At 39.5% G+C, this 21,201-nt stretch overlaps 1 protein-coding gene across 3 annotated transcripts in view; it reads right to left on the bottom strand.

Annotated features, from left to right (window-relative positions):
* Positions 1–21,201, bottom strand: part of RNF14 (ring finger protein 14) — a 63,321-nt gene that overhangs the window by 6,303 nt on the left and 35,817 nt on the right. For all 3 annotated transcript variants that reach the window (XM_073651247.1, XM_073651246.1, XM_073651248.1), the window contains 6 exons: positions 20,840–20,926; positions 16,873–17,033; positions 13,400–13,551; positions 5,657–6,160; positions 3,266–3,494; positions 2,535–2,707 (listed from right to left, as the gene is read on the bottom strand). In XM_073651247.1, coding sequence (XP_073507348.1) covers positions 2,535–2,707; positions 3,266–3,494; positions 5,657–6,160; positions 13,400–13,551; positions 16,873–17,026 — 1,212 coding nt within the window. In that variant the 5' untranslated portion in view covers positions 17,027–17,033; positions 20,840–20,926. The remainder of the gene's footprint in view (positions 1–2,534; positions 2,708–3,265; positions 3,495–5,656; positions 6,161–13,399; positions 13,552–16,872; positions 17,034–20,839; positions 20,927–21,201) is intronic.

Raw genomic sequence — 21,201 nt, 5'->3', positions numbered from 1 at the left:
CTGAGGTTTTTCCTTCCTCTCAACATTTTAGCATTCAGTTGAACATAATGGCCTTGTGTCTTCTTTCAGCCTTAAAACTATGAAACTATCACCACCCCGTGCTGACAATTCGTCTGAGGGCAGTGCTAAAAGAAGTGGGGCGGTGTTGAAGTCACTCACTACTTCTATCCTGCTTCACTCCTTCCCTTCTGAACCCTGCAAGTGCCTGAACAGCAGTTTCTGAAACAGATAAGGAATATTTCCACATTCACGGGAAACTGCATAGCAAACTTTCCTACTACCCTTTATGATAAATGCTAGGCTAAAGCAATATTTTTGTGAAAAAAAAGTAATTTGTGTGTCTGAATTCCTTTTGGGAAGCACTTGTAGTCACTACACCTCTAAATAAATTCCTTGAGGAATATAGTTTCCAAAATTGGGTCACTCGTTGGGGTTTCTGCTGTATTAGCAACTTAGGAGTTCTTCAAATATGGCATATTATGTATTGCTGCGTTTGGGAGAACTGTTGGGTTAATTTTCTCCTATTACCCCTTATGAGCATGATAAATGTGGGGCTAAAGCAATAGTTTAGTGGACAAAATGTAAGGTTTCATTTTTTACTCATTAATTCATGTGAAGCCCCTAAAAAAATAACATCCTTTCTGATAGCAGTTTTGAATACACTGAGGGGTGACGTTTTTAAAATTGTATCACGTTTGGAGGTTTAACAATAAATAGACCTGCCAAAGTCGCTTCACACCTGAATTAGTCAGTAAAATAATATGATTTGCAAGTTTCCTTGAAAAAATGTAAATTTTCAGCTAAACTTTTAACCCGTCTAACATCTTAACAAAATAAAAGATTGTTGGAAAAATGATGCTGATGTAAACTAGTCATATAGGGAATATTATTATTTATGAACTTTTTTGAAACATATTCTGAGAAAAATAACTTTTTCATTTTCCTGACTACAGTGATGTTTGGGTGCTTGTTTTTTGCATAATGAGCTGTAGTTATTATTGGTACCGCATCTTTAATGTACTGGTAGTACTGGTATTGTCTGTGCAATCCTTTCATTGCACAGACAATATACTGCACTACTTATATAATGCAGAGCTTTATCAAGACTGGTGTTTGCTACATGTCTTGGAGTCCGGATCTTATATTGGTGGCATTTGTGCCAACAGAAAATGTTTACAACTGCCAAACAAGGATTTCATCTGTATATTATAATATACAAAATATGAAATTGCTATTGAAATTGTAACAAAAGGAAATTGAATACAGTACATTTCTTATAGCATATCAATGCTGTTTGGAGTGCATTTTTTCAATTTTATATATTTCCCCCATCCTGGACCCCTTCCTGGCATACATGTCCCCCATCCTGGGTCTCTTCCTGGTATATATGTTCCCCTACTTGGTATACATGCCGCCCATCCTGGGTCCCTTTCTAGTATATATCCCCAATGCTGTGCCCCATACTGGTGTATATGTCCTCCATCCTGGTATATACCGGTATGTCCCCCATCATTGTATATATGTCTCCCATCCTGGTATATGTGTCTCAGCTGCCAGCCTCTGATTGGCCGGCAGTGTGTATTGCAGCGCAGGGAGCCGGTGAGTCCCTGAGCGCCATCCTTGGAGGCACATCCAGCTGAAGTAAGTGCTGGGGTGGGTGGACCCCTCTCCCGCACGGGCCCAGTCACAGCCGGCTGCTGTTCTCAGACTTCCTCCAAACATCAGTTACGTCTGAAAGAAGTGAGAGTAAAGCGGCTGCTGACTGGCTGCAGTTTAAGTGGCATAACAACATTACACAGGACCTGGGAGATCAGGCGCCGACATTGGTAGAATGGTGCTAGCCCCGGATGTGAGTATAGGCTTCTTTTATTTTACAAGGGGGGAATGAAAGCAATTGACAAGAGGTTATCCGAGTAGTGGCCGACCCCTTTCACATGGAGGGGTCGCTTTTGACCTTGCTATATAAAAAGTTAAGTGAACACTGCCAACAAGGACAGTGCTTCCTTCTGCTACATCTCTGCCAACAGGGGTCATAGAACATTATTAGGCAACGGTCATCCTTGGATCATGATTCTGGGATGAATAATCACTGCCTTATCAAACATCTATTAAAAAGTGAAAAGGCAGTGAACTGATGAAAAATGTAAATGTTACGCAGTTGGTGCTGGTCCGTAAACCAATGTATACTTATGATCTGTTTTTTAGCCAGCTACATCAGAAAGCTGATTGTCAAATGCATAGCAGTCAAAGCCTGCATGGGACTCTGGAGAGAAGACATTAGCAGTCTTCATGACTCCAGTCTTTGCAGTAGCCACATATGCTGGATGAGCATTGTGCTTGTTCATGGAGTGAAGGTGCTAACTCTGTTTGTCCTGGTAGTCATGTGATTGGTCATTTGATTACAGGGATGCCAGTAGTAGGAGGCTGTTGATAGTTCTTTCTCGGCATAGCTCAGCCCTATTGGTCACAATAGTGACTGTAAGTGGGCCTATTTTCCCTATTATTGGGTCTGCAAAGAGTAATTAGTATTCAACCTGAATATGAGTTCCACAGCGAGGACAACACTTGGAGTTCTGCTCCAGCCAATCCATACTCTCCATTTCTTCCACAGCTTTCTGGATTACTCTCTTTCCATATCTCTTCTCCAGGAATTTCTTGCCTTCATCATCTGCAGCCAAATAGTCTTGACGCAAAGAGATGAGTTTTTCTGAGAGTAAGGAGGGTAAATATAATAAATACTAAGGATTATTGATGTTCATTCAGCAGACTGACTGATATGACTTTTATTTCAGATTTTAATTATTTTAAAAAAAGAATTTAATGAGTTTTTTCACACCAAAAACTTTGATCCCGCAAATCCAACCTGAAGTAAATCTGTCTGCCCAGGTAAATGTTTAGTTCTTCTGACCTTTAGTTGGACTATGTTGAAGTGGTTGAAGTATTACATCAGTAAAATGAGGTGTTGGTTAGCTCCTTTACTGTACCTGGGAGAGGGTATTGAATTTTTTTACAGAAAGTAAGCATGAAGGTATGAATTTCCAGACTCCAGAAAATGGTGGTGGTTTTTTTCCAAAAAACTGAGAGGACTGTGACTGGAAGAATAATGTATAATGGTCAAAAGTCTAATTTTTGTCAGATCCTTCATGCTGCAGTCTCCAGCCTCAAATCCCAGAAAACTAACTTTTATGATATTATTACTTGTTGAAAACAACCCAAAAATGTATTTTTCTGCTTGTTCCACAGAGACAAAAACTATTGAACATACCTGCAGTTACTTTGCAAGAGGAGAGTCCATGGAAGGTCATTTTACACAGGATACAAAATGCATATTGGCAGGCTGAGCATATGCCCATAGTATCCTCTGGCTCCTGCATGACTGGGGTCTGACAGCCTGGACGTGGGCAGTAAACAACATCGGCCATTAAATCCAAGCTTGATTGCAGGAGGAGACGATCATAGCGGCTAAAAAGCTGATCCTCTACCAGATTCTTTACCTGGAAGTCAAAAGGACATGAACAATTTACTGTTTGTACTCAAATATGGAATCCAGAGCAGAAGATGTCACTCAACATCTTCTCCATGCAATACAATAAATAGCCTGGATTCAGTCCTTGGCTTTACATAATAACTGCTTTATTTGTCCTTGCTTTTGAAAGACTTTAAGACTACTCATTTGCCTAACTGGCCACATCATAATAAAGTAGCTGAAAATCTGAATACAAAGTATTTCTCATTTCCGTTGTGGCGATTTTAGCTCATAAGCTCATAAAGTTTATATGCTAAGTTCCACTATAACCAAGGAGGTGTTAGGAGAGATTCCCCGCTGGGAACATCTACTTTTTTCCCTGCAGAATGTTTCCCAATTATAAGGAGGCAGCATCATGCAGGGAAAAAAAAGCCTCTTCTGAGCTTTTCTCTCATGTTTTTTTTTTTGCCTGCATGACACTGCCTGCCTATGATTGGGTAATGCCATGCAGAGGAAAAAGTAAACACCCCCAAAGAATCTCTGTTAACTGTTGTTATAGTGACAATTAGCATATAAACTTTACAAGATAATATAGTAGCATCAGACTTGAGAAATAATAAAATAAAAATTACGTTTTATTGACATCTTCAACCAATTTATGATAATGTGGCCAGTTTGTCATGGAAAAAATGGTAAAAGGTCCAATTTAAAGGGAACCAGTCACTTGATTCATGCTGCCCATACCACAGGCATCATAAGCCTGCACAACTGAAGCCAGGAATGTTTTTCTCAAATGCTCTGAGGATTTCAGAGAAAACATTGTTTAAAGATCTGGCCGGGGAACATAGGCAGAGGTGACCCTAGTCCAGCAGCGCTCCAGGCCGGTTTCTCGCCGCAAAGCTCACACCGATTACCAGGTCTTTTGCGAAGCACACACATGGGAAATACAAGTCAATTACCTGGAGTGAAACACTTATGCAAACATGCAGCCCAGGGCTGATTCATGCTGACCGTGGTTTAAGCAGCATGAAACTAAGCAAATGGTGAAACCAAACATGTGAGAGCTATTTAATGTTATTTGTTTTTTTTTAACAAAAAAAAAAAATTGTATTCATAAAAAAGGGTTTCCTGTTATCTGCCTGAGCAGTAAACATAATTTTGTACATTTTTCTCACGTTCACACTCTGGATCGTAAAACTTTTTATTTTGTGTCGAAATGACTGAATGAGACACATTATACTTTCTATTTTTTAGCATTTTGTGGTATGACAACATTAACATTTAAGAACACAAACTTGATGTGGCCAATAGTTTCTGATTCATCAAGGTTGCTGCAAGTCACCAAAACATGTTGGGGAAGCCTAAAGTGTCCATATGCCGGTTGGCCGAAAACTTATCTTCGCCCCTACACACATGAACTTTAGGCTCAGCTTAGCATTTATGTGTTTTCAAAGAGCTTATTCCCCTGGTGAACCAAAGGATCAAGTGTATGTGTATGATTTCAAACTGCCTGATCCTCATCAGGAGAAGAATCAGCATGCCCCAACACACATGATGCTCAGAAGGTTGGATAACTTTAATCAGCTGTGTATAGGGGCCTTCAGTGTCTAACAGTTTTCAAACATTGGAAGTTCTATTGAAATTGAACTAAGAGTTTTATTAATTGTTTTCCTCTGTACACATCTTTAAGCCTTTAATGGACCCTGTTAATTGATTCATGTTGCCCAAACCATGAGCCAGGTATGTTTTATTCACGCAGTTTGAAAAGCCGGCCAGAGATTATAGGGAAACACCTAACTAGTTTGGCACAGTCCCTGGCAGGATTCTCTCGGCTGCGCTCCAGCTGACAGGCAGGTTTCTCCCATTTCTGTACATAGGGAGAGACTTGTTAATAAAGTATGGTGCAGGGACAAGTCCACCAAGGGCTGAGTCGGACTAATCTCATCTCTCGCTATAGTTCCTGGTCAGTGACCGGCGGTCACCATTTCAAACTATATTTTCTCTAAAACACTACAGAATTTCAGATAAAGACATACCTGGATGAAATTGCGCAGCCTGAATCATGTAGCCCGTGGTTTGGGCAGCATGAATTTAGTGACAGGTTCCCTTTAATTACTAGTATTTTGGTGGAAAGTAGAAAGTTTTTTTCACTTTTTTGTATGGCAAATGACTCAAAGAGCTCTCACTTACCTGAGCTGGTGTTGCAACAGATTTGCACTTTGGTTCAGGGCAGTTTAGTGCATGAACTTGTCCGTCCTTAATCTGGATTTCAAAGTAGTCTTTGAGACAGCTGTTACAGTACACATGCTGGCAGTCCTTAAAGTGGGTGCACTCACTGCCCAGCTTCTCCATAAAACAGATATTGCACAAGAATGGTTTGCTATCAAAAACCTTCTTCTCCTGAGCTTCACTGAAGACCAAGATGTATTTGACCAGGGCAGACACTGACTGCACGTCCTGTATGGCCCGCTTGTCAAATGATCCTCTTTCCAATAAGACCCCATCAGCAGGGGTCTTTTCAGGGGGTTGCATCCAGTTCTGTAGACCATTGCTAGACAGCTCAATTTCATATGGAGATTTTATATTCAAGAGATCAAGTGTCTCTTCCTTTAGAAACTGAATCCATGGGAACAAGACAACACATCCCCTGTTCTCCTCCCATAGCTCATCTAGATGCTGACATAACAGAGTGAGCTGAAATAAAAAAAATCAATCATGTTGAAAAACATTTTTGGACTGTTTTTAGAAAAAAGTTGTAATTCACATATGAAGGGTTTAAATCTAGAGATAAGTGAGCATGCTCGGATATCAAGTTATCTGAACGCACTTGGGTTCGGATAAAGTAGCCGGCGTGCTCAAGTCAAATGCTCGGGTACCCGCGGCCGCATATGTCGTGGCGGATACACTGCTGTTAAACATGCGGAGAATGCCCATGTATTAGCGGCAGTGTATCAGCCATGATACATGCGGCTGTGGTACCCGAGCATTTGACTCGAGCACGCCGGCTACTTTATCCGAAGTCAAGTGCGCTCAGATAACTCGATATCTGAACATGCTCGCTCATCACTATTTAAATTCCATTATTTTAACCATGAAAAAAACGTCACTTTCCAGTATAATTTTCACCTATTTTAGGCTCTTTACTTACTCTTCTGCAGCATTGGTCGGTATACTTCCTGTCTTTCTCCCAGTTCTGCACAAAATATAGCCCCGCACACACAGCCTCAGCAATCCTACCTAACTACAGTACCAGTCAAAGGTTTGGAAACATCTGTTCATGCAATGGTTTTCCCTGCTCTTATTGGAATGTGCACACTGTAGATTCAGACTGAAGGCAGCAAAATCACAAAGGAACATATATGGAAACAAAGCGTAAAAAAACATTTGTGAAACAACCAGAACATCTGGTAACCTTAGACTCCTCAAAGTTACCTCACTTATACTCTGATGACAGCTTTACACATCCATGGCATTATTTCAAGCAGTTTCAACAGGCAATCACCTGGAATGGCTTTCCAATGAAAAAGCATGCCTGTACTTTGAGGAATTTAAGGTTTGACACATCTTCTGGTTTGTTTCACACATGTTCCTTCATGGTTTTGCTGCCTTTCGGTGTGAATCTACAATGTACACATTTTAGTAAGAACAATAAGTTTAAGGGGGAACATTTCTGTTTGTGGAGAGTGCCAAACTGATGTAAGGAGACCATGCAATGTTCCTTTTAAAAGTTAAATGTAGCAACCTTAAAAGTATATTGACCCTTTAATGTGCCTTGGCAAAAGACATGATAAGAAGCCAAGCCAGACATTCCATTTGCAGATTTCAGGGGTTTTGCCCCTGATCAGTGCAAAGCAGGAGGTTTGATTTGGCCAGGTGAGAGGCTTCTGACTAGTGGTCTAAGGGGAATTGTTAAAGGGACGATACAGGCTTTTAAGATTGCTACAGCCAATAAGTGGAATGGCATTAGAATTCAAGTCCTCTTCTCCGCTGAAGAGTCTATTTGCATATACAAATTCCCAGAGGAGCATTGCATGGCCTATAGGTCTCCTTATGCCAAAATGGCATACTCCACAAGGAGAAATGTTTCCCCTTAAACCACAGTCAGAGGTCTCTCTCCGAGCCAAATCAGACCTCCTACTTTGCCCTTCGATGAAGGGCAAATCTATCTACAAATGGAATTTCTGGATCGGCTTCTTATCCAAAGACATGTGGCAAGACTTATTATAGGGTTGATATTGACTTTTAGGATAGCTTCCTATAAAAGGAGGACTTAAGTTCAAGTCATCTTCCTCTAAAGAGGCTATTTGCATAAATAAGAGCAAGAAAACACATTGTATGAACAGGTATCCAAACTTTTGACTGATACTGTATATCTCCTTCTTGCTACATCTGATGCACATGCGCTATTTCTCTTCATTACCATAGTCTCGGCCTCTTCATCGTCATATCACTACCCAGCATGAAGGGAAAGGACAGAGTGGGGAAGTAAGCATGCTTTAATTTCAAGCTAAAGGAAATCTGTCCCAGGATTTTGCTACCCACCATGAATATTGAGGACTACATGACAGCAGGTTTTTTAATCATTTAATGATAATTTCCCGTTGATAAAAATGTGATTTTATCAAAACTGTAGTGAGCAGCCAAGTGACACATTACTGGAATCAGGTTATCCATTTCTACATTACGCTGCTCTCATATTAGGTGGCAAAACCTGGAGACAGATTCCCTCTAAAAAAAACTCATAAAATACAGGAAATGTTTATGAGTAAACATAGCACACAATACTAAACTCTAGAAGATATGTACAATTTTAGCCCTTCCTTCTCCATGACTGTGATGAGCAGTGGGGGCTGCTGACCGTGACAACAGCCATCACTATTTTCTCACCCTGTCCTTAGACACAGTGATGTCTTAACACAATGCAATAATAGTATGGAAGATTGCGTTGAAGGCAATGTATTCATCAAAAATGTACCTAATATTCAAATCAGATCTTTACGTGTAATACATATTTTGGAGAGTTTTTTTTCTTCGAAGATCACTATCTGTATTAAAAAAAAAAAAAAGGAAATCTTGAAATTTTCACACAGACCACTAAGGCTATTCTAGAATCATACTTCCTATTCATTCATGAAATTCACATATACATTAGCAGCAATAGGCTGAAACAAACTGTATTTTTTGTATTGATGTATCCAATGAGCGTGTATTAACCCCTTAGTGACTGAGACAATTTTGACCTTAATGAGCAGACCAAATTTTACAACTCTGACCAGTATCACTTTATGCGGTAATAACTCTGGTGACCCCACTGAGTTTTTCAAGAGGAAGATACTTCAGGAAATACCAGCATTTTTTTTTTCTTATTGTATCCTGAGCACTTTTCCAAAGTTTTTGTCCGCAGGCAGTCTTACTTAACCCCTTAAGGGCTATGCCACTTTGTACGTTAATGACCGAGTTTCATTTTTTTAAAATCTGACCAGTGTCACTTTATGAGGTAATAACTCATGATAGTGGTAAAAATATGTTCGATAAAAATTTTATTTTAGCGTTTATTTGTGAAAAAAATTGGAAATTTGGAAAATGTCATAATTTTCAAACTTTTCATTTTTATGCCCTTAAACCAGAGACATGTGTCACACAAATTGGTTAATAAATAACATTTCCCACATGTCTACTTTACATCAGCACAATTTTTGAAACATAATTTTTTTTTATTAGGTAGTTAGAAGGGGTTAAAAGTTGACCAGCGATTTCTCATTTTTCCAACAAAATTTACAAAAGCATTTTTTTTAGGGACCACATCACATGTGAAGTGACTTTGAGGGGTCTATATGACAGAAAATACCCAAAAGTGACACCATTCTAAAAACTGCACCCCTCAAGGTGCTCAATACCACATTCAAGAAGTTTATTAACCCTTTAGGTACTTCCCAGGAACTGAAGCAGTGTGAAAGGAAAAAATGAACATTTATCTTTTTTTCCCAAAAATTTAAACCCAATTTTTTTTTATTTTCACAAGGGTAACAGGAGAAAATGAACCTCATAATTTGTTGTGCAATTTTTGCCGAGCACGTCGATATCCCATATGTGGGGGAAAAACATTGTTTGGATGCACAGCAAGGCTCGGAAGGGAAGGAGCACCGTTTGACGCTTTGAATGCAAAATTGTCTGGACAGTGGACGCCATGTCACGTTTGGAGAGCCCCTGATGTGCCTAAACAGTAAAAAAAAAACACAAGTGACCCCATATTGGAAACTACATCCCTCAAGGATTTTATCCAGCGGTATAGTGAGGATTTTGAACCCAAAGGTACTACACAGAATTTGATAACATTAGATCATCATATTGAATATGTTATCATTATTGTTGAGTGCAAGTGCTCACTATTAGAGTTTGCATCGGGTGCTCAGGTATGCACCGATTATCGCAGGTGCTTGAGTGACATGCATGAGTCCAAACCCCACATGTTTCGCGGCTGTTAGACACCCCAAAAAAACATGCAGGATTTCTCGTGTATGGCAGGCAATCGTCGCATGTTTTTTTGGGGTGTTTAACAGCCGCAAAACATGTAGGGCAGAGACTTGAGCACATCACATGAGGACCCGCGATACTCGTGCATATACCCGAGCACCCGATGCAAACTCAAGTAGCGAGCACCTGCGCTCAACACTAGTGGTCATATCGTCATCATTTCTTTTTTACTTTTGAAAAAACCCTAACCTCAACTCTAAGTCCAATCCTAACCACAACCCTAACGGCAAAGAAAAAAAGAAAATTTGTAATTATCTAAGGGAATGACACAGGGGAAGGGGGATGATTTACTAATTATTGGCTTTTGATCACTGTGATTTTACTTTGTTAAAGTGTAAGGTATGGGGGTGATGTTATACAAGGCGTGTGAGAGTGCATCAGGGTACACCCATGTTTTAGGGAACACCTATAAAGTCAAAATGCTTATGAGTGACATCTTTGAGGGGTGATGTTTTTTGTTTTGATGCTCAAAAGCCTGTTAAACTCCATTCTGACACAGCCAATTATCCTTTTTGCATTTTCAAAATTTCCTCTCCTTTTTTTCAAGTGCCAGAACTTTTCTAATTTTTACAATGATATTGTCAATTGAGTGTTTGTTTTTTGCTTCACAAGTTATCCTTTTGAATAACACTATTAATTTTACAAGACAATGTCCTGAAAAACAGGGTGAAAAAATCCAAGTGAGGTGAAACTGAAAAAAAAATCCTCTCAATTCCGACATGTTTTTTTGGGTTTTATTTTAACGGTGTTCGTGTGCTAAAATTGACCTGGTATCATGATTCTGCAAGTTAGTACAATAGCGGCGATACCAAACTTGTCCAGCTTTTTTTTTAGTTTAGTGGTGAAAAAAATGAAGACATTTTTAAAAATACATTTTTTGTTTTTTGTCACCATATTACAAGACCCCTAACTTTTTAAAATTTCCATCAATGGAGCAGTGTAAGCGCTGAAATGAACATTCATACCGTTTAGGGATAGATATGGCATTAAAATACGGTAACTTCTTTTTGCATTTTTTCAGCATTGCAGCAACCAAAAAATTGCAATTCTGGCATTTTAAACTTTTTTTCTCTACTTTGCTTACCAATTGGGTTAATTCGTTTTATATTTTGGTAGATCACACTTTTATGGCCATATTGATCCCAATTATGTTTTTCTTAACATCTTTATTTTTAACCCCTTTAACCCCAAAGGTAGTTTGCACGTTAATGACCAGGCCAATTTTTACAATTCTGACCACTGTCACTTTATGAGGTAATAACTCTAACGCTTCAACGGATCCCCCTGATTCTGAGAATGTTTTCTCGTGACATATTGTACTTCATGATAGTGGTAAAATTGAATTCATATGGCTGATGTTTATTCGTGAAAAAAACGGAAATTTGGCAAAATTTTTTGCAATTTTCCAACTTTAAATTTTCATGCCCTTAAACCAGAGAGATATGTCACACAAAATAGTTAATAAATAACATTTCCCACATGTCTACTTTACGTCAGCACAATCTTGGAACCAAAATATTTTTTTTTGCTAGGAAGTTATAAGGGTTAAAAGTAGCCAGCGATTTCTAATTTTTCCAACAAAATTTACAAAACCATTTTTTTTAGGGACCGCATCACATTTGAAGTGACTTTGAGGGGCCTTTATGACAGAAAATACCCAAAAGTGACACCATTCTAAAAACTTCACCCCTCAAGGTGCTCAAAACCACATTCAAGAAGTTTAGTAACTCTTTAGGTGCGTCACAGGAATTTTTGGAATGTGGAAGAAAACAATGAACATTTAACTTTTTTTCACAAAAATGTTACTTTAGACCCAATTTTTTTTTAATTTTGTAATGGTAACAGGAAAAAATGAACCATAAAATTTGTTGTGCAATTTCTCCTGAGCACGCAGATACCCCATATGTTGCGTTTGGGGAGCCCCTGATGTGCTTAAACAGTGGATATCCCCCACAAGTGGCCCTATTTTGGAAACTACACCCCTCAAAGATTTTATCAAGGGGTTTAATGAACATTTTGAACCCAGAGGTACGACACAAAATTTGATAACATTAGGTCATCATACTGAATATGTTGTCATTAGTCTTGAGAGCAAGTGCTCGCTACTTGAGTTTGCATCGGGCACTCGAGGTTGCTCGAGTGACATGCTCGAGTCCCTGCCCCGCATGTTTCATGGTTGTTAACCACACCAAAAAAAAAACACGCGGGGATTGCTTGTGTATGGCAAGCAATCCCCATGTGGTCTTTTTGGCTGTATAACAGCCGTAAAACACATGGAGAGGAGACTTGAGCATGTCACTCAAGCACCCGCGATACTCGATGCATACCCGAGCACCCAATGCAAACTCAAGTATTGAGCACTTGCGCTAAACACTAGTCGCCATATCGTCATCATTTTTTTTTTCTTTACTTCTGAAAAAATCTCAACCCTAATACAAACCTAACCCCAACCCTATCCTTAACACAACCCTAACCACAACATAACCCTAACCCCAACACAACCCTAACCCTAACACAACCCTAATACTAACCCCTAACACAACCCTAATACTAACCCCTAACCCTATCCTGAGGGATTCATTCACTATAATGAGGCAGCAGAGTTACTCTGGACTCCGTCTGGCCTCTGTTTAGCGGTGTAATTTTTTTCAGAGGTTCACAAAACGGTGTCCGACGGCACATTTATGCACGCCTAATAAAAAGACGGACATAGTGGGAGCACAGGCCAGACAGCATCCACGGTGCCTCCTTCTGTCTCATTACAGGGAATCTTCCGCCAAGGGTTCCATCTGAATCCATCTTCCTGTAGTTCATGGCTTCAGGAAGATGGCCGTGGCCACCGGAAAAGCAGCGCACGCCGCTCTGCCTTACCGCCGACACCGGCCCAGTAGCAACTCACCTCTTCTGCTGCAACCGCTGGGTTCCTGAAGGAGGGAACAGAGGGACCCTGTTTCCTGCAATCCTGCTCCACCACAACTGCAACTCCCCAGTAAGATACATTCGGACCATAAGACGCACCCCCCATTTTCCTCCCTAATTTGGGGGAAAAAAGTACGTCTTATGATCCGAAAAATACGTTAAGTTTTTTCAGCAGCCACAACACTACAAGAAAACGCAACAAGAGCCATTCAAAGCATCGTGACTACTCCAAGTTGGTAACGTTAGCTCAGGACGCAAGATAAAATGAATGGTGTGATCCAAAAGTACAACTCGTCTTTCAAAAAATAAGCCCTCACACAGCTATGTCGGTAAAAAAGTTATGGCTCTTGGAAGATGAAGAGGAAAAGACGAAAATAAAAATTAAAAAAAAAACTAAAATAGCCATGCCGAGAAACCTTCCCATAAATGTAAACCATTTTTGTTAAATGTTTTTTGTCAGTATAGGAAATAATCAGTAACCTGTTTTGGTGAAAGCCACTTGCAGCTTAGTGTGAAATCCGGGGGTGCAGTGGATGGGTAATCTGGGAGAAGTTCAAAGTTTAGCACAATTGGTGGCAGGAAGGACACAGTGTTCTCAAAGTTCTCAGGAAAACATTCTGCAGCACTGTTGCCTTGAAAGAAAAGAAAATTAATAAAAAGCATTAAAGAAAGTCTAATATTGAATTACCGCATTTATCACAGCATCATAATTTCACATTTAGCAGCTCATATGCGATAATTTGCGTTTCCTAAAAACACATAGGTCCTGATTCATTAAGGCTGGTGTACGAAACGGCAGGAATAAGATGCGCCAAATTCATTGAGGAGCTTACCGCTTAATAAATTTGGCACATCTTATCAGTACTGTGTTCCTTTGTGCGCCTTGCCAAAAACGTTACTCTAGCCAGTTTTAAAGATTTTGACAGGTGGGTGTGGCCACGCCCCATCAAGGCTCCTCCTCCGCTTCACACATTTTGGCTAAGCTGCTCGATCCTGGCAGGAAAATGCCAAACGTCGCAAAATTTTTGCCCAACATCACTTTGTGCAAACATTTTGCAATTTTTCAAAGTGTTCTAGTCTACACTAGTTTTCTGGGGTAAAATCACTTTGATGAATCGGGGTACATAGTTCTAAACCAGTTCAATCATGAAATATTAACAACATTTCCTGTAACTTCACGTCTATATCATTAGGCCTTCTCTTCGCATTACAAGAAGCCGAGTTTTACAACTTCAGCAGAATTTTTTTTTACTAATTTTACAAATGCAAAGTAAGTGCAGATTAGTTTTAGGTCAAATCCACATGCAATATATTAAATGTAATATTTGAAGGTTTGGATTTAGTCTTTAACTGCAGATCTTTTCATGCAGAATTTATAAACATTTTTATGTAGATTAGAACATAATATGAAAGGACACGGGCATTTGACAACTTCATTACAGATTAAAGTAAATAGGAGATATCAGCTAGAAATCTACATATCTACATAAAATCCACAAGTTAATGGGCATACTAGTAATTAAAAAAAATCTACCTTGCCTAAGGCTATGTTTACACACAGCGGGTTTTTTTCTGCAGCCAAAAATGCAGTATTCAAAATGCCTGTTTTCAGCAATTTTGTGGCGTTTTCCCAGAATTTGAACACATTTTTGAATGCAGATTTCATGTGTGCTATGTCTACAGTACATGTTTAATAAAGTTAGCTTAATTCACCAAAAACACAACGAAAACGCCGTTGCGTTTTTGCAGCTTTTGTTCCATTTTTTTATGGGTGAAAAAATATTGCAAAAACGCTGAAAGAATAGACATACCGCAGATTGAAAAAAACTGCAGTTCTCAAAGTCAGGGAAAAAACAGATAAAAAAAAATGCAAAGTGCAATAGGGTCTTATCCAAGTAAAAATGTGAGGGTGTAAAGGCTTTTGCTCACCTGATGGGGTTGTGTGTGACAAAACCACTAATGAAGCGAGGATGTCAGCTGCTGCAATATCCACAAGTGTTTTTGAAGAGATATCAGGGTACGGTGGATTTTGATCTGTGCTGCTGATTAAATATAATCCAAAAATGAGGGTCTCAGGAAAAGTGGTTTATTTGACAACGCGTTTCAGAGTCCATCTGCATCCCTCCTCAGGACAACCACATGTAGTACATCCATCCATTGTTGGATTATATTAAATCAATGTGGGGCTGAAGAAGTCAATAGACCATATGATAAAACAATACTGGAAGTTGCAGTGGACTTGAGCTGACAACTTTCCACCAAAGTGATCATACACATTTAGGAAAGTCAGCCAAATGCAAAGATTTTGGTGTGACAGATGACTGTTGTAGGTGTATAAAGGGGACTCTCCACCAAAAGCAGATGTTGGGGAACAGAATAATTAAACATTGGATTTCAACTTGCCTGATCCCATTTCTCTACACTGAAAACACATCCATGCCAATGGTATGTTGGGCAGTCATTCAATCATGAGCTTCTATGATATACGGGCACATCTAAGTCCTCTAACACAATAGTCCATTTCTGGTTGTACCAGAAGAATGGCAATTTATGACCACTGTGCACATCTCTCCTGTTCACATAGATAAGGCAAATCTATCAGACCCCCCATGGACTTCTGTTAACAATATACTTCCAACATTGAGAGTCATCAGTGATCCACAGGATAGGTTACACCTTTCTGATCAGTGGGGATCTGACTGCTGAGACTCCCACCAACCCTGAGAACAGAGCTCTGGGCCCCTCAAAGATAGAGAATATGCTTCAGCAGTCCCACAGACAATAAACGAGTGGCCCATGCGTGGTCACAGCTCCATTTCGATGGGATATTTTAGAGCCCCAATCTTGGGATTGTTGGAATGCCTGTGGTTGAGCGCGCAATCAGGGAATTATCACATATCCTGCAGACCACCTGGGTTGTATTCACGTTTTGGGATTTTATTTTGCATAAAGACATTACCTTTCTCTACTGACATCGACATATAGTGCACACCACTGAGTAACTTCAATAATAAGTGGGGAGGGCTAAGAAGGATAAAGAAATATGAATGTATAATATTTAATATATAACTTTTATTATTGCCATTAAAATGTAAAATATTAAAATGTCCCCATTTCTGGCCACTGGTATCCTGATTTGGGGGTGGAGAGAGTATAGACTGGGGTTTCCACTTTCTTATAATCCCAGTCAATAATTGGGACAACCTTGAATAATTTGCCCTTTGTTTAGTGAGGAATTAATCCTTACAGACAATATTGTTAATTGAGTAGCAGCACAATTACCATATAGGTAGACTATGTCTGCCATAGCTTAACTATATATCAGCCAGTGTATCAATCAATGGGATGGTATAAAATACTTTGGCAATGGCTATAACATGAATTGATAGTGTTCATTGATATAGTGCTAAACATGACACTGGGATTATAAAACAGTGGGGACCCCGGCCGATCCTTTCCCCAAATCCACAGATTATTGCTCAGAAATAGGGAAATTTTAATATTTTCAATTTTAATGGCAAAAATAAAAATTATATATCAAATATTATACATTCACATGCCTTTACCAGTCTTGGTCATCCCCCTTAACTAGCGGTTTTCTTTTGCCATGACAACAGTAGAACCACAACGTTTTTGCTGTGATTAAAAATAATTGTGACAATGCGCTTTGGATGTGATTGCGGAAAAAAAAGTGCAACGCATCTGCATTGTATGAACTAAGTGTACCTTTACAGAATTTGAAAGATTGAGCAATATTGTTTGTAAAAAGAAACAAAAAACAACACCATGCGTTTACATGTGGTCAATCCTTGATATTGAGACAAAACAGCAGTCACATGATGGGGCTCCAAAGTTGCCAAAATTTAGTGTACATCAAACCATATAAACATAATATGTCAGATATTGCAGTTATATCTATGTGCTTCTAACACCATGCATCATTTCTTACTCACTTTTCACAGATATACTGAAATTAGCAGGTAATTCCAGGCATACTTGAATTTCTCCTCCAGGAGCGCCATCTGCCCTCTTAAATTCATCTTCGGAGTAAATACTAGCAAGGGCTAATAGCTCATCCTCCTGGGCTTCCTGATCTTCTGTTGACATTGGTTACCTGTGATTATTTGAATAAAATAACTTGATTCCCAAAATCACAACTTACAACGGTCCTTCCTGGCCATCATACAATGCCACAGACACTGCTGCTCTGGGGTGCATGTGGCTGGAAGCTCTGACCATCAGTCTGCTTATTTTACAGGCAAAACTTCTGACAATCAGCACATCATAGTGGGGGCAAAAAGAGACAATTAGCAGGCAATGCATTCCTTTATTGCATGTATTCATTAAAGGGATTTCCAGGCTGAGAAAACAAGCCTGCAGTCCAGATACTTGTGGTCATGAGACACTCCACTTGGGAAAACAGGGAATTTGTGTTATTGTGAACATTGTTTCAATAGGGTTAAACCCCCTTAATGGTCTTATATTACCATTTTATCGTGCAATACAGTTCTAAATGTAGATTACTGCTCTTAACCTGTACTACATGTAATATACTGCTCTCCACCTGTAATACTTATACTGTTCTGTGCTCTACCTGTACTACTTGTAATATACTACTCTCTATCTATATTGTACTGCTGTCCATCCGATTACATGCACTGTACTGCTATCTACTTCTACATTATCTACTGTACTGCTGTCCACCTGTACTACATGCACCATACTACAATTTATCTGTGCTGTGCTGAATGTACTGTACTACATGTACTATTCTGCTCCCCATCTCTACTATACTACTATCTACTTCTACATCATGCACTCTACTGCTGTCCACCTGTCACTATATTATACTACTATCTACCTGTACTGTACTGCTGTCCACCTGTATTACATGTACTGTTCTCTATCTGTACCACATGTAATGTACTGCTGTCCACCTGTACTATTCCGCTCTCCACCTGTACTATACTGCTATCTATTTTTACATCATGTACTGTACGGCTGTCCACCTGTACTATATGAGTTAGAATCTATGTTGTTTTACTATCGGCCATCTAGTTGTGGTTTTCAGGTTTCTAGTCTTTTCCTCTGGTGCTGGGTTTCTTGGTCATGTGATCTCTGCACTCTTTATTACTCAGAATCTGGCTCCCATTCCCCGCTGGACATCAGTGTTGTAACGCTGGTGCTCTGGCTAAGTAGTCTTGTTTAGTTCTTCTTGCTTTGGACTATTGTTATCCTGGGACTTCTTGTTCCACAAGTTTTGTTTCCTTTAATTTTAGTTTCTGCAACTATCTTTTCTGTTAGGAGGTCTCCTGCATTTGCTCCCAGTCCTTAGATCTTTTAGGGACCCCTTTCCCCATCCTAGAAGTCTTCGTTTGAGTTCAGTGCAGGAGTTTCGGTGGGACTATTCATAAGGAATAGGGCACCCACCCCAGTGTAGGGTTAAGCTGAGTCTCAGTGCAGGGACAGCTTTTCCCTCCTATTCCTTAGTTCTAAGTTGCAGAACATAATAATATGTAGTGTACCGCTGTCTACCTGGTCTACAATGTATTGTAGTGTTATCTATTTCTACATCTTGTACTGTACTGCTTTCTCCATCTACATCATATACTGTACTCCACTTGTATTAAATTACTGTACTGCTATTTCTACATCATTTACGGTACTGCTGTCCACCTGTATTACATGTACTGTACTACTATCTACTTCATCTACCGTAGTGCACTGCTGTTCACCTGTATTACAAGTCCTGCAATCTACTTCTCTATACCTGTAGTATATGTATTGCATTACGTTTTAAAGGGATGTTCATTCTTCTTTACACATTAACAGTGGGAAGTGTCAGTTATAAAAGTAAAAATAGAGTCTACCCACCGATCTGAAAAAGATGTTACAAACATCAGTCACCGGGTGGTCAGGACATCATTTCTTCTGGTTTGGAGGAGACAATCGGAGTGACAGTGGTGGAGCTAAAGTGGATTCCTAGGGTAAGTTTGTCTTTCTTTTTTATTCTTGTATATGCATCCACTCCCACTGCTAACTTTTAAATTGAACCAGTCATGTAAAAATAACATTTATTAATCTGCAGGTTAATAGTGTACCAAAGCAGTTTGGCTGCTGCACTGGAACCCTGGCTACCGTGAGGAAACAAACTTTTATTCCTCCTGGCAGCCTCTAGCTTTGAGTCAAAGAGGCACGGCCTCAGTCACCGCCCAATACATTGTCAGCGCAGCTGTAACCATGCACTGGCACGGATAGCCCAATCAGCACTGATGCTGAGCCAGTTGTCAGTCAGTGCAGGGGCGTAGTTACAGCCACCACTCACTATATACAGAGCGGAGACTGAAGCCACACTGGTCACACGCCTCTATGCATGCCGGAGGCTGCCGGGAAAAAGAAAGTTAATTTCCTTCCGGTAGCCAGGCTTTCAGAGCAGCAGCCATAAAGCTTTGGAACGCTATTAACCTGATGAACCCCATATCTGCAAATTAATAGCGATTGAGGACATGACAGACTCTCTTTAACGATGGCAAAACCCCTTTAAGCTCAGTAATACCCAGATTGCTGTCATTACTCTATTACCTAGTTATTGGGGACATTATTTTCTATACTATCTCCAAGTGATTCGAGAGCTAGTTATTATTTATATTTAGTAGTTGGATATGTTTTGAGGAAGGCTGAGTCCATATGTACTGTCTCCACTGTGGACCTCCCACAGCAATATATCATTCAGAAGAAAAATTGTAAAGGGTGAAATTCACGGTTATATGTGCACCATAAACTGACATGTTGCGGATCTCAAACCCGCAGCTCCGGTCAATTTACGCAGAAGATATATGGCCTAGCAAGTTCATGAGATTTCTTAAAATATCACGCACTATGCTGGCAATCTAATATGCAGCGGATTTTCTGCAAGTGAATACACAGAAAAACATGGGCTATGTTCCTGCCTAAAGGAAACTTAGCCTTAAAGGGGTTTTCTCACGAACAAAGTACATTTTAATTAATAGCTCATGGAATAATAATAAGTTCCACAATTAGATGTGTTTAAAGAAAATGTTCCTGTGCTGAGATAATTTATGTATATTCCCCTGCTGTGTACTAAGTAATGGTTGGGTCTGACCGTACAGGAACATGGTCTGATCGTACCACATCTCCTGGGCAGGGGAGGAAGTAAGAGTATACAGACATTACAGCAGGGGATCATAGCTGATTCTTTTTTGTGAGGCAAAACTTTTCCCTGCCTGTTTTTAAGTAATGTTTTATTCAAAGAAAAAAACTTACAGATGTGATCCCGTGCAGTAATGTCTGTATACTCTTTTGTTTCCTCCCCTGCCCAGGAGCAGTGGTATGATCAGACTGTGTTCCTGCACGGTCAGACACCGCCATTACACAGTACACAGCAGGGGCACATTTATAAGATTATCTCAGCACAGGAACATATTTTTAAACCAATCCAATTGTGGAAATTATTATTAATCCAAGATCTATTGATTAAAATGTTGATTAAGATTAAATTTGTTCAAGGGAAAACCCCTTTAACGTATAATTACATTAGCCAAAGTGTGACCATTAAACAAATGCCAAATGTGCACGCTGATTTATAGTAGTTTAATAGCCTGTTTAGACAGGCCAACCGCACGTCCATGTGCACAAAACAAATGTAAAAACGATAGTTCTGTGCACAAAGAATATCATTGCTCTCAGCAGCATATGTCCTGTTTACACAGGACAATGTGCTGCCAAGAACAATGACTTACAAGCATGCGTGTAAACACTTTTTACCTATAGAACGATCATTTTGATCAGGCAGCGGGTGACTGGCATCCCGTTTAAACTGCATGATTATTGGGAACAAGTGGCGAGTGTAAATGCACCCTTAAAAAGAGCCACTTATTTGTTCTTATTTACATATATTACCTTAATGATTGCGTTGAAGAGCTGTAAGCAGAGTTTCACTACAGAAATAGGTGATGCAGACAAGATAGACACGCAGCCATTATCAACCTAGTAAAAGATTAGAAGATAATTTGTTGATTATTTGTGTTAGATTATGTCAGTTGTAAGAGGAAAATTAATTAGGATTTTAAAAATGCACTATACCATTATGCAACAATCAATAAAAGAAAGGATCACCTAATCATACACTTGTTTTATTACACCACAAATAAAAAATGAAGGAGCTGGGAATAAGAATGTAAAGTGTTAATAAAGTGGTTGTCCCTCAATGACAATTTATCTGGTGCCTGATGGATGGAGATCCCCACAGATTACAAGAAAAG

This window comes from Phyllobates terribilis, unplaced genomic scaffold (assembly GCF_046119375.1).
Source record: "Phyllobates terribilis strain yellow unplaced genomic scaffold, ASM4611937v1 Scaffold_11__3_contigs__length_659146591, whole genome shotgun sequence".
Taxonomy (NCBI): domain Eukaryota; kingdom Metazoa; phylum Chordata; class Amphibia; order Anura; family Dendrobatidae; genus Phyllobates; species Phyllobates terribilis.
This window is presented reverse-complemented; position numbering and strand designations above follow the sequence as displayed.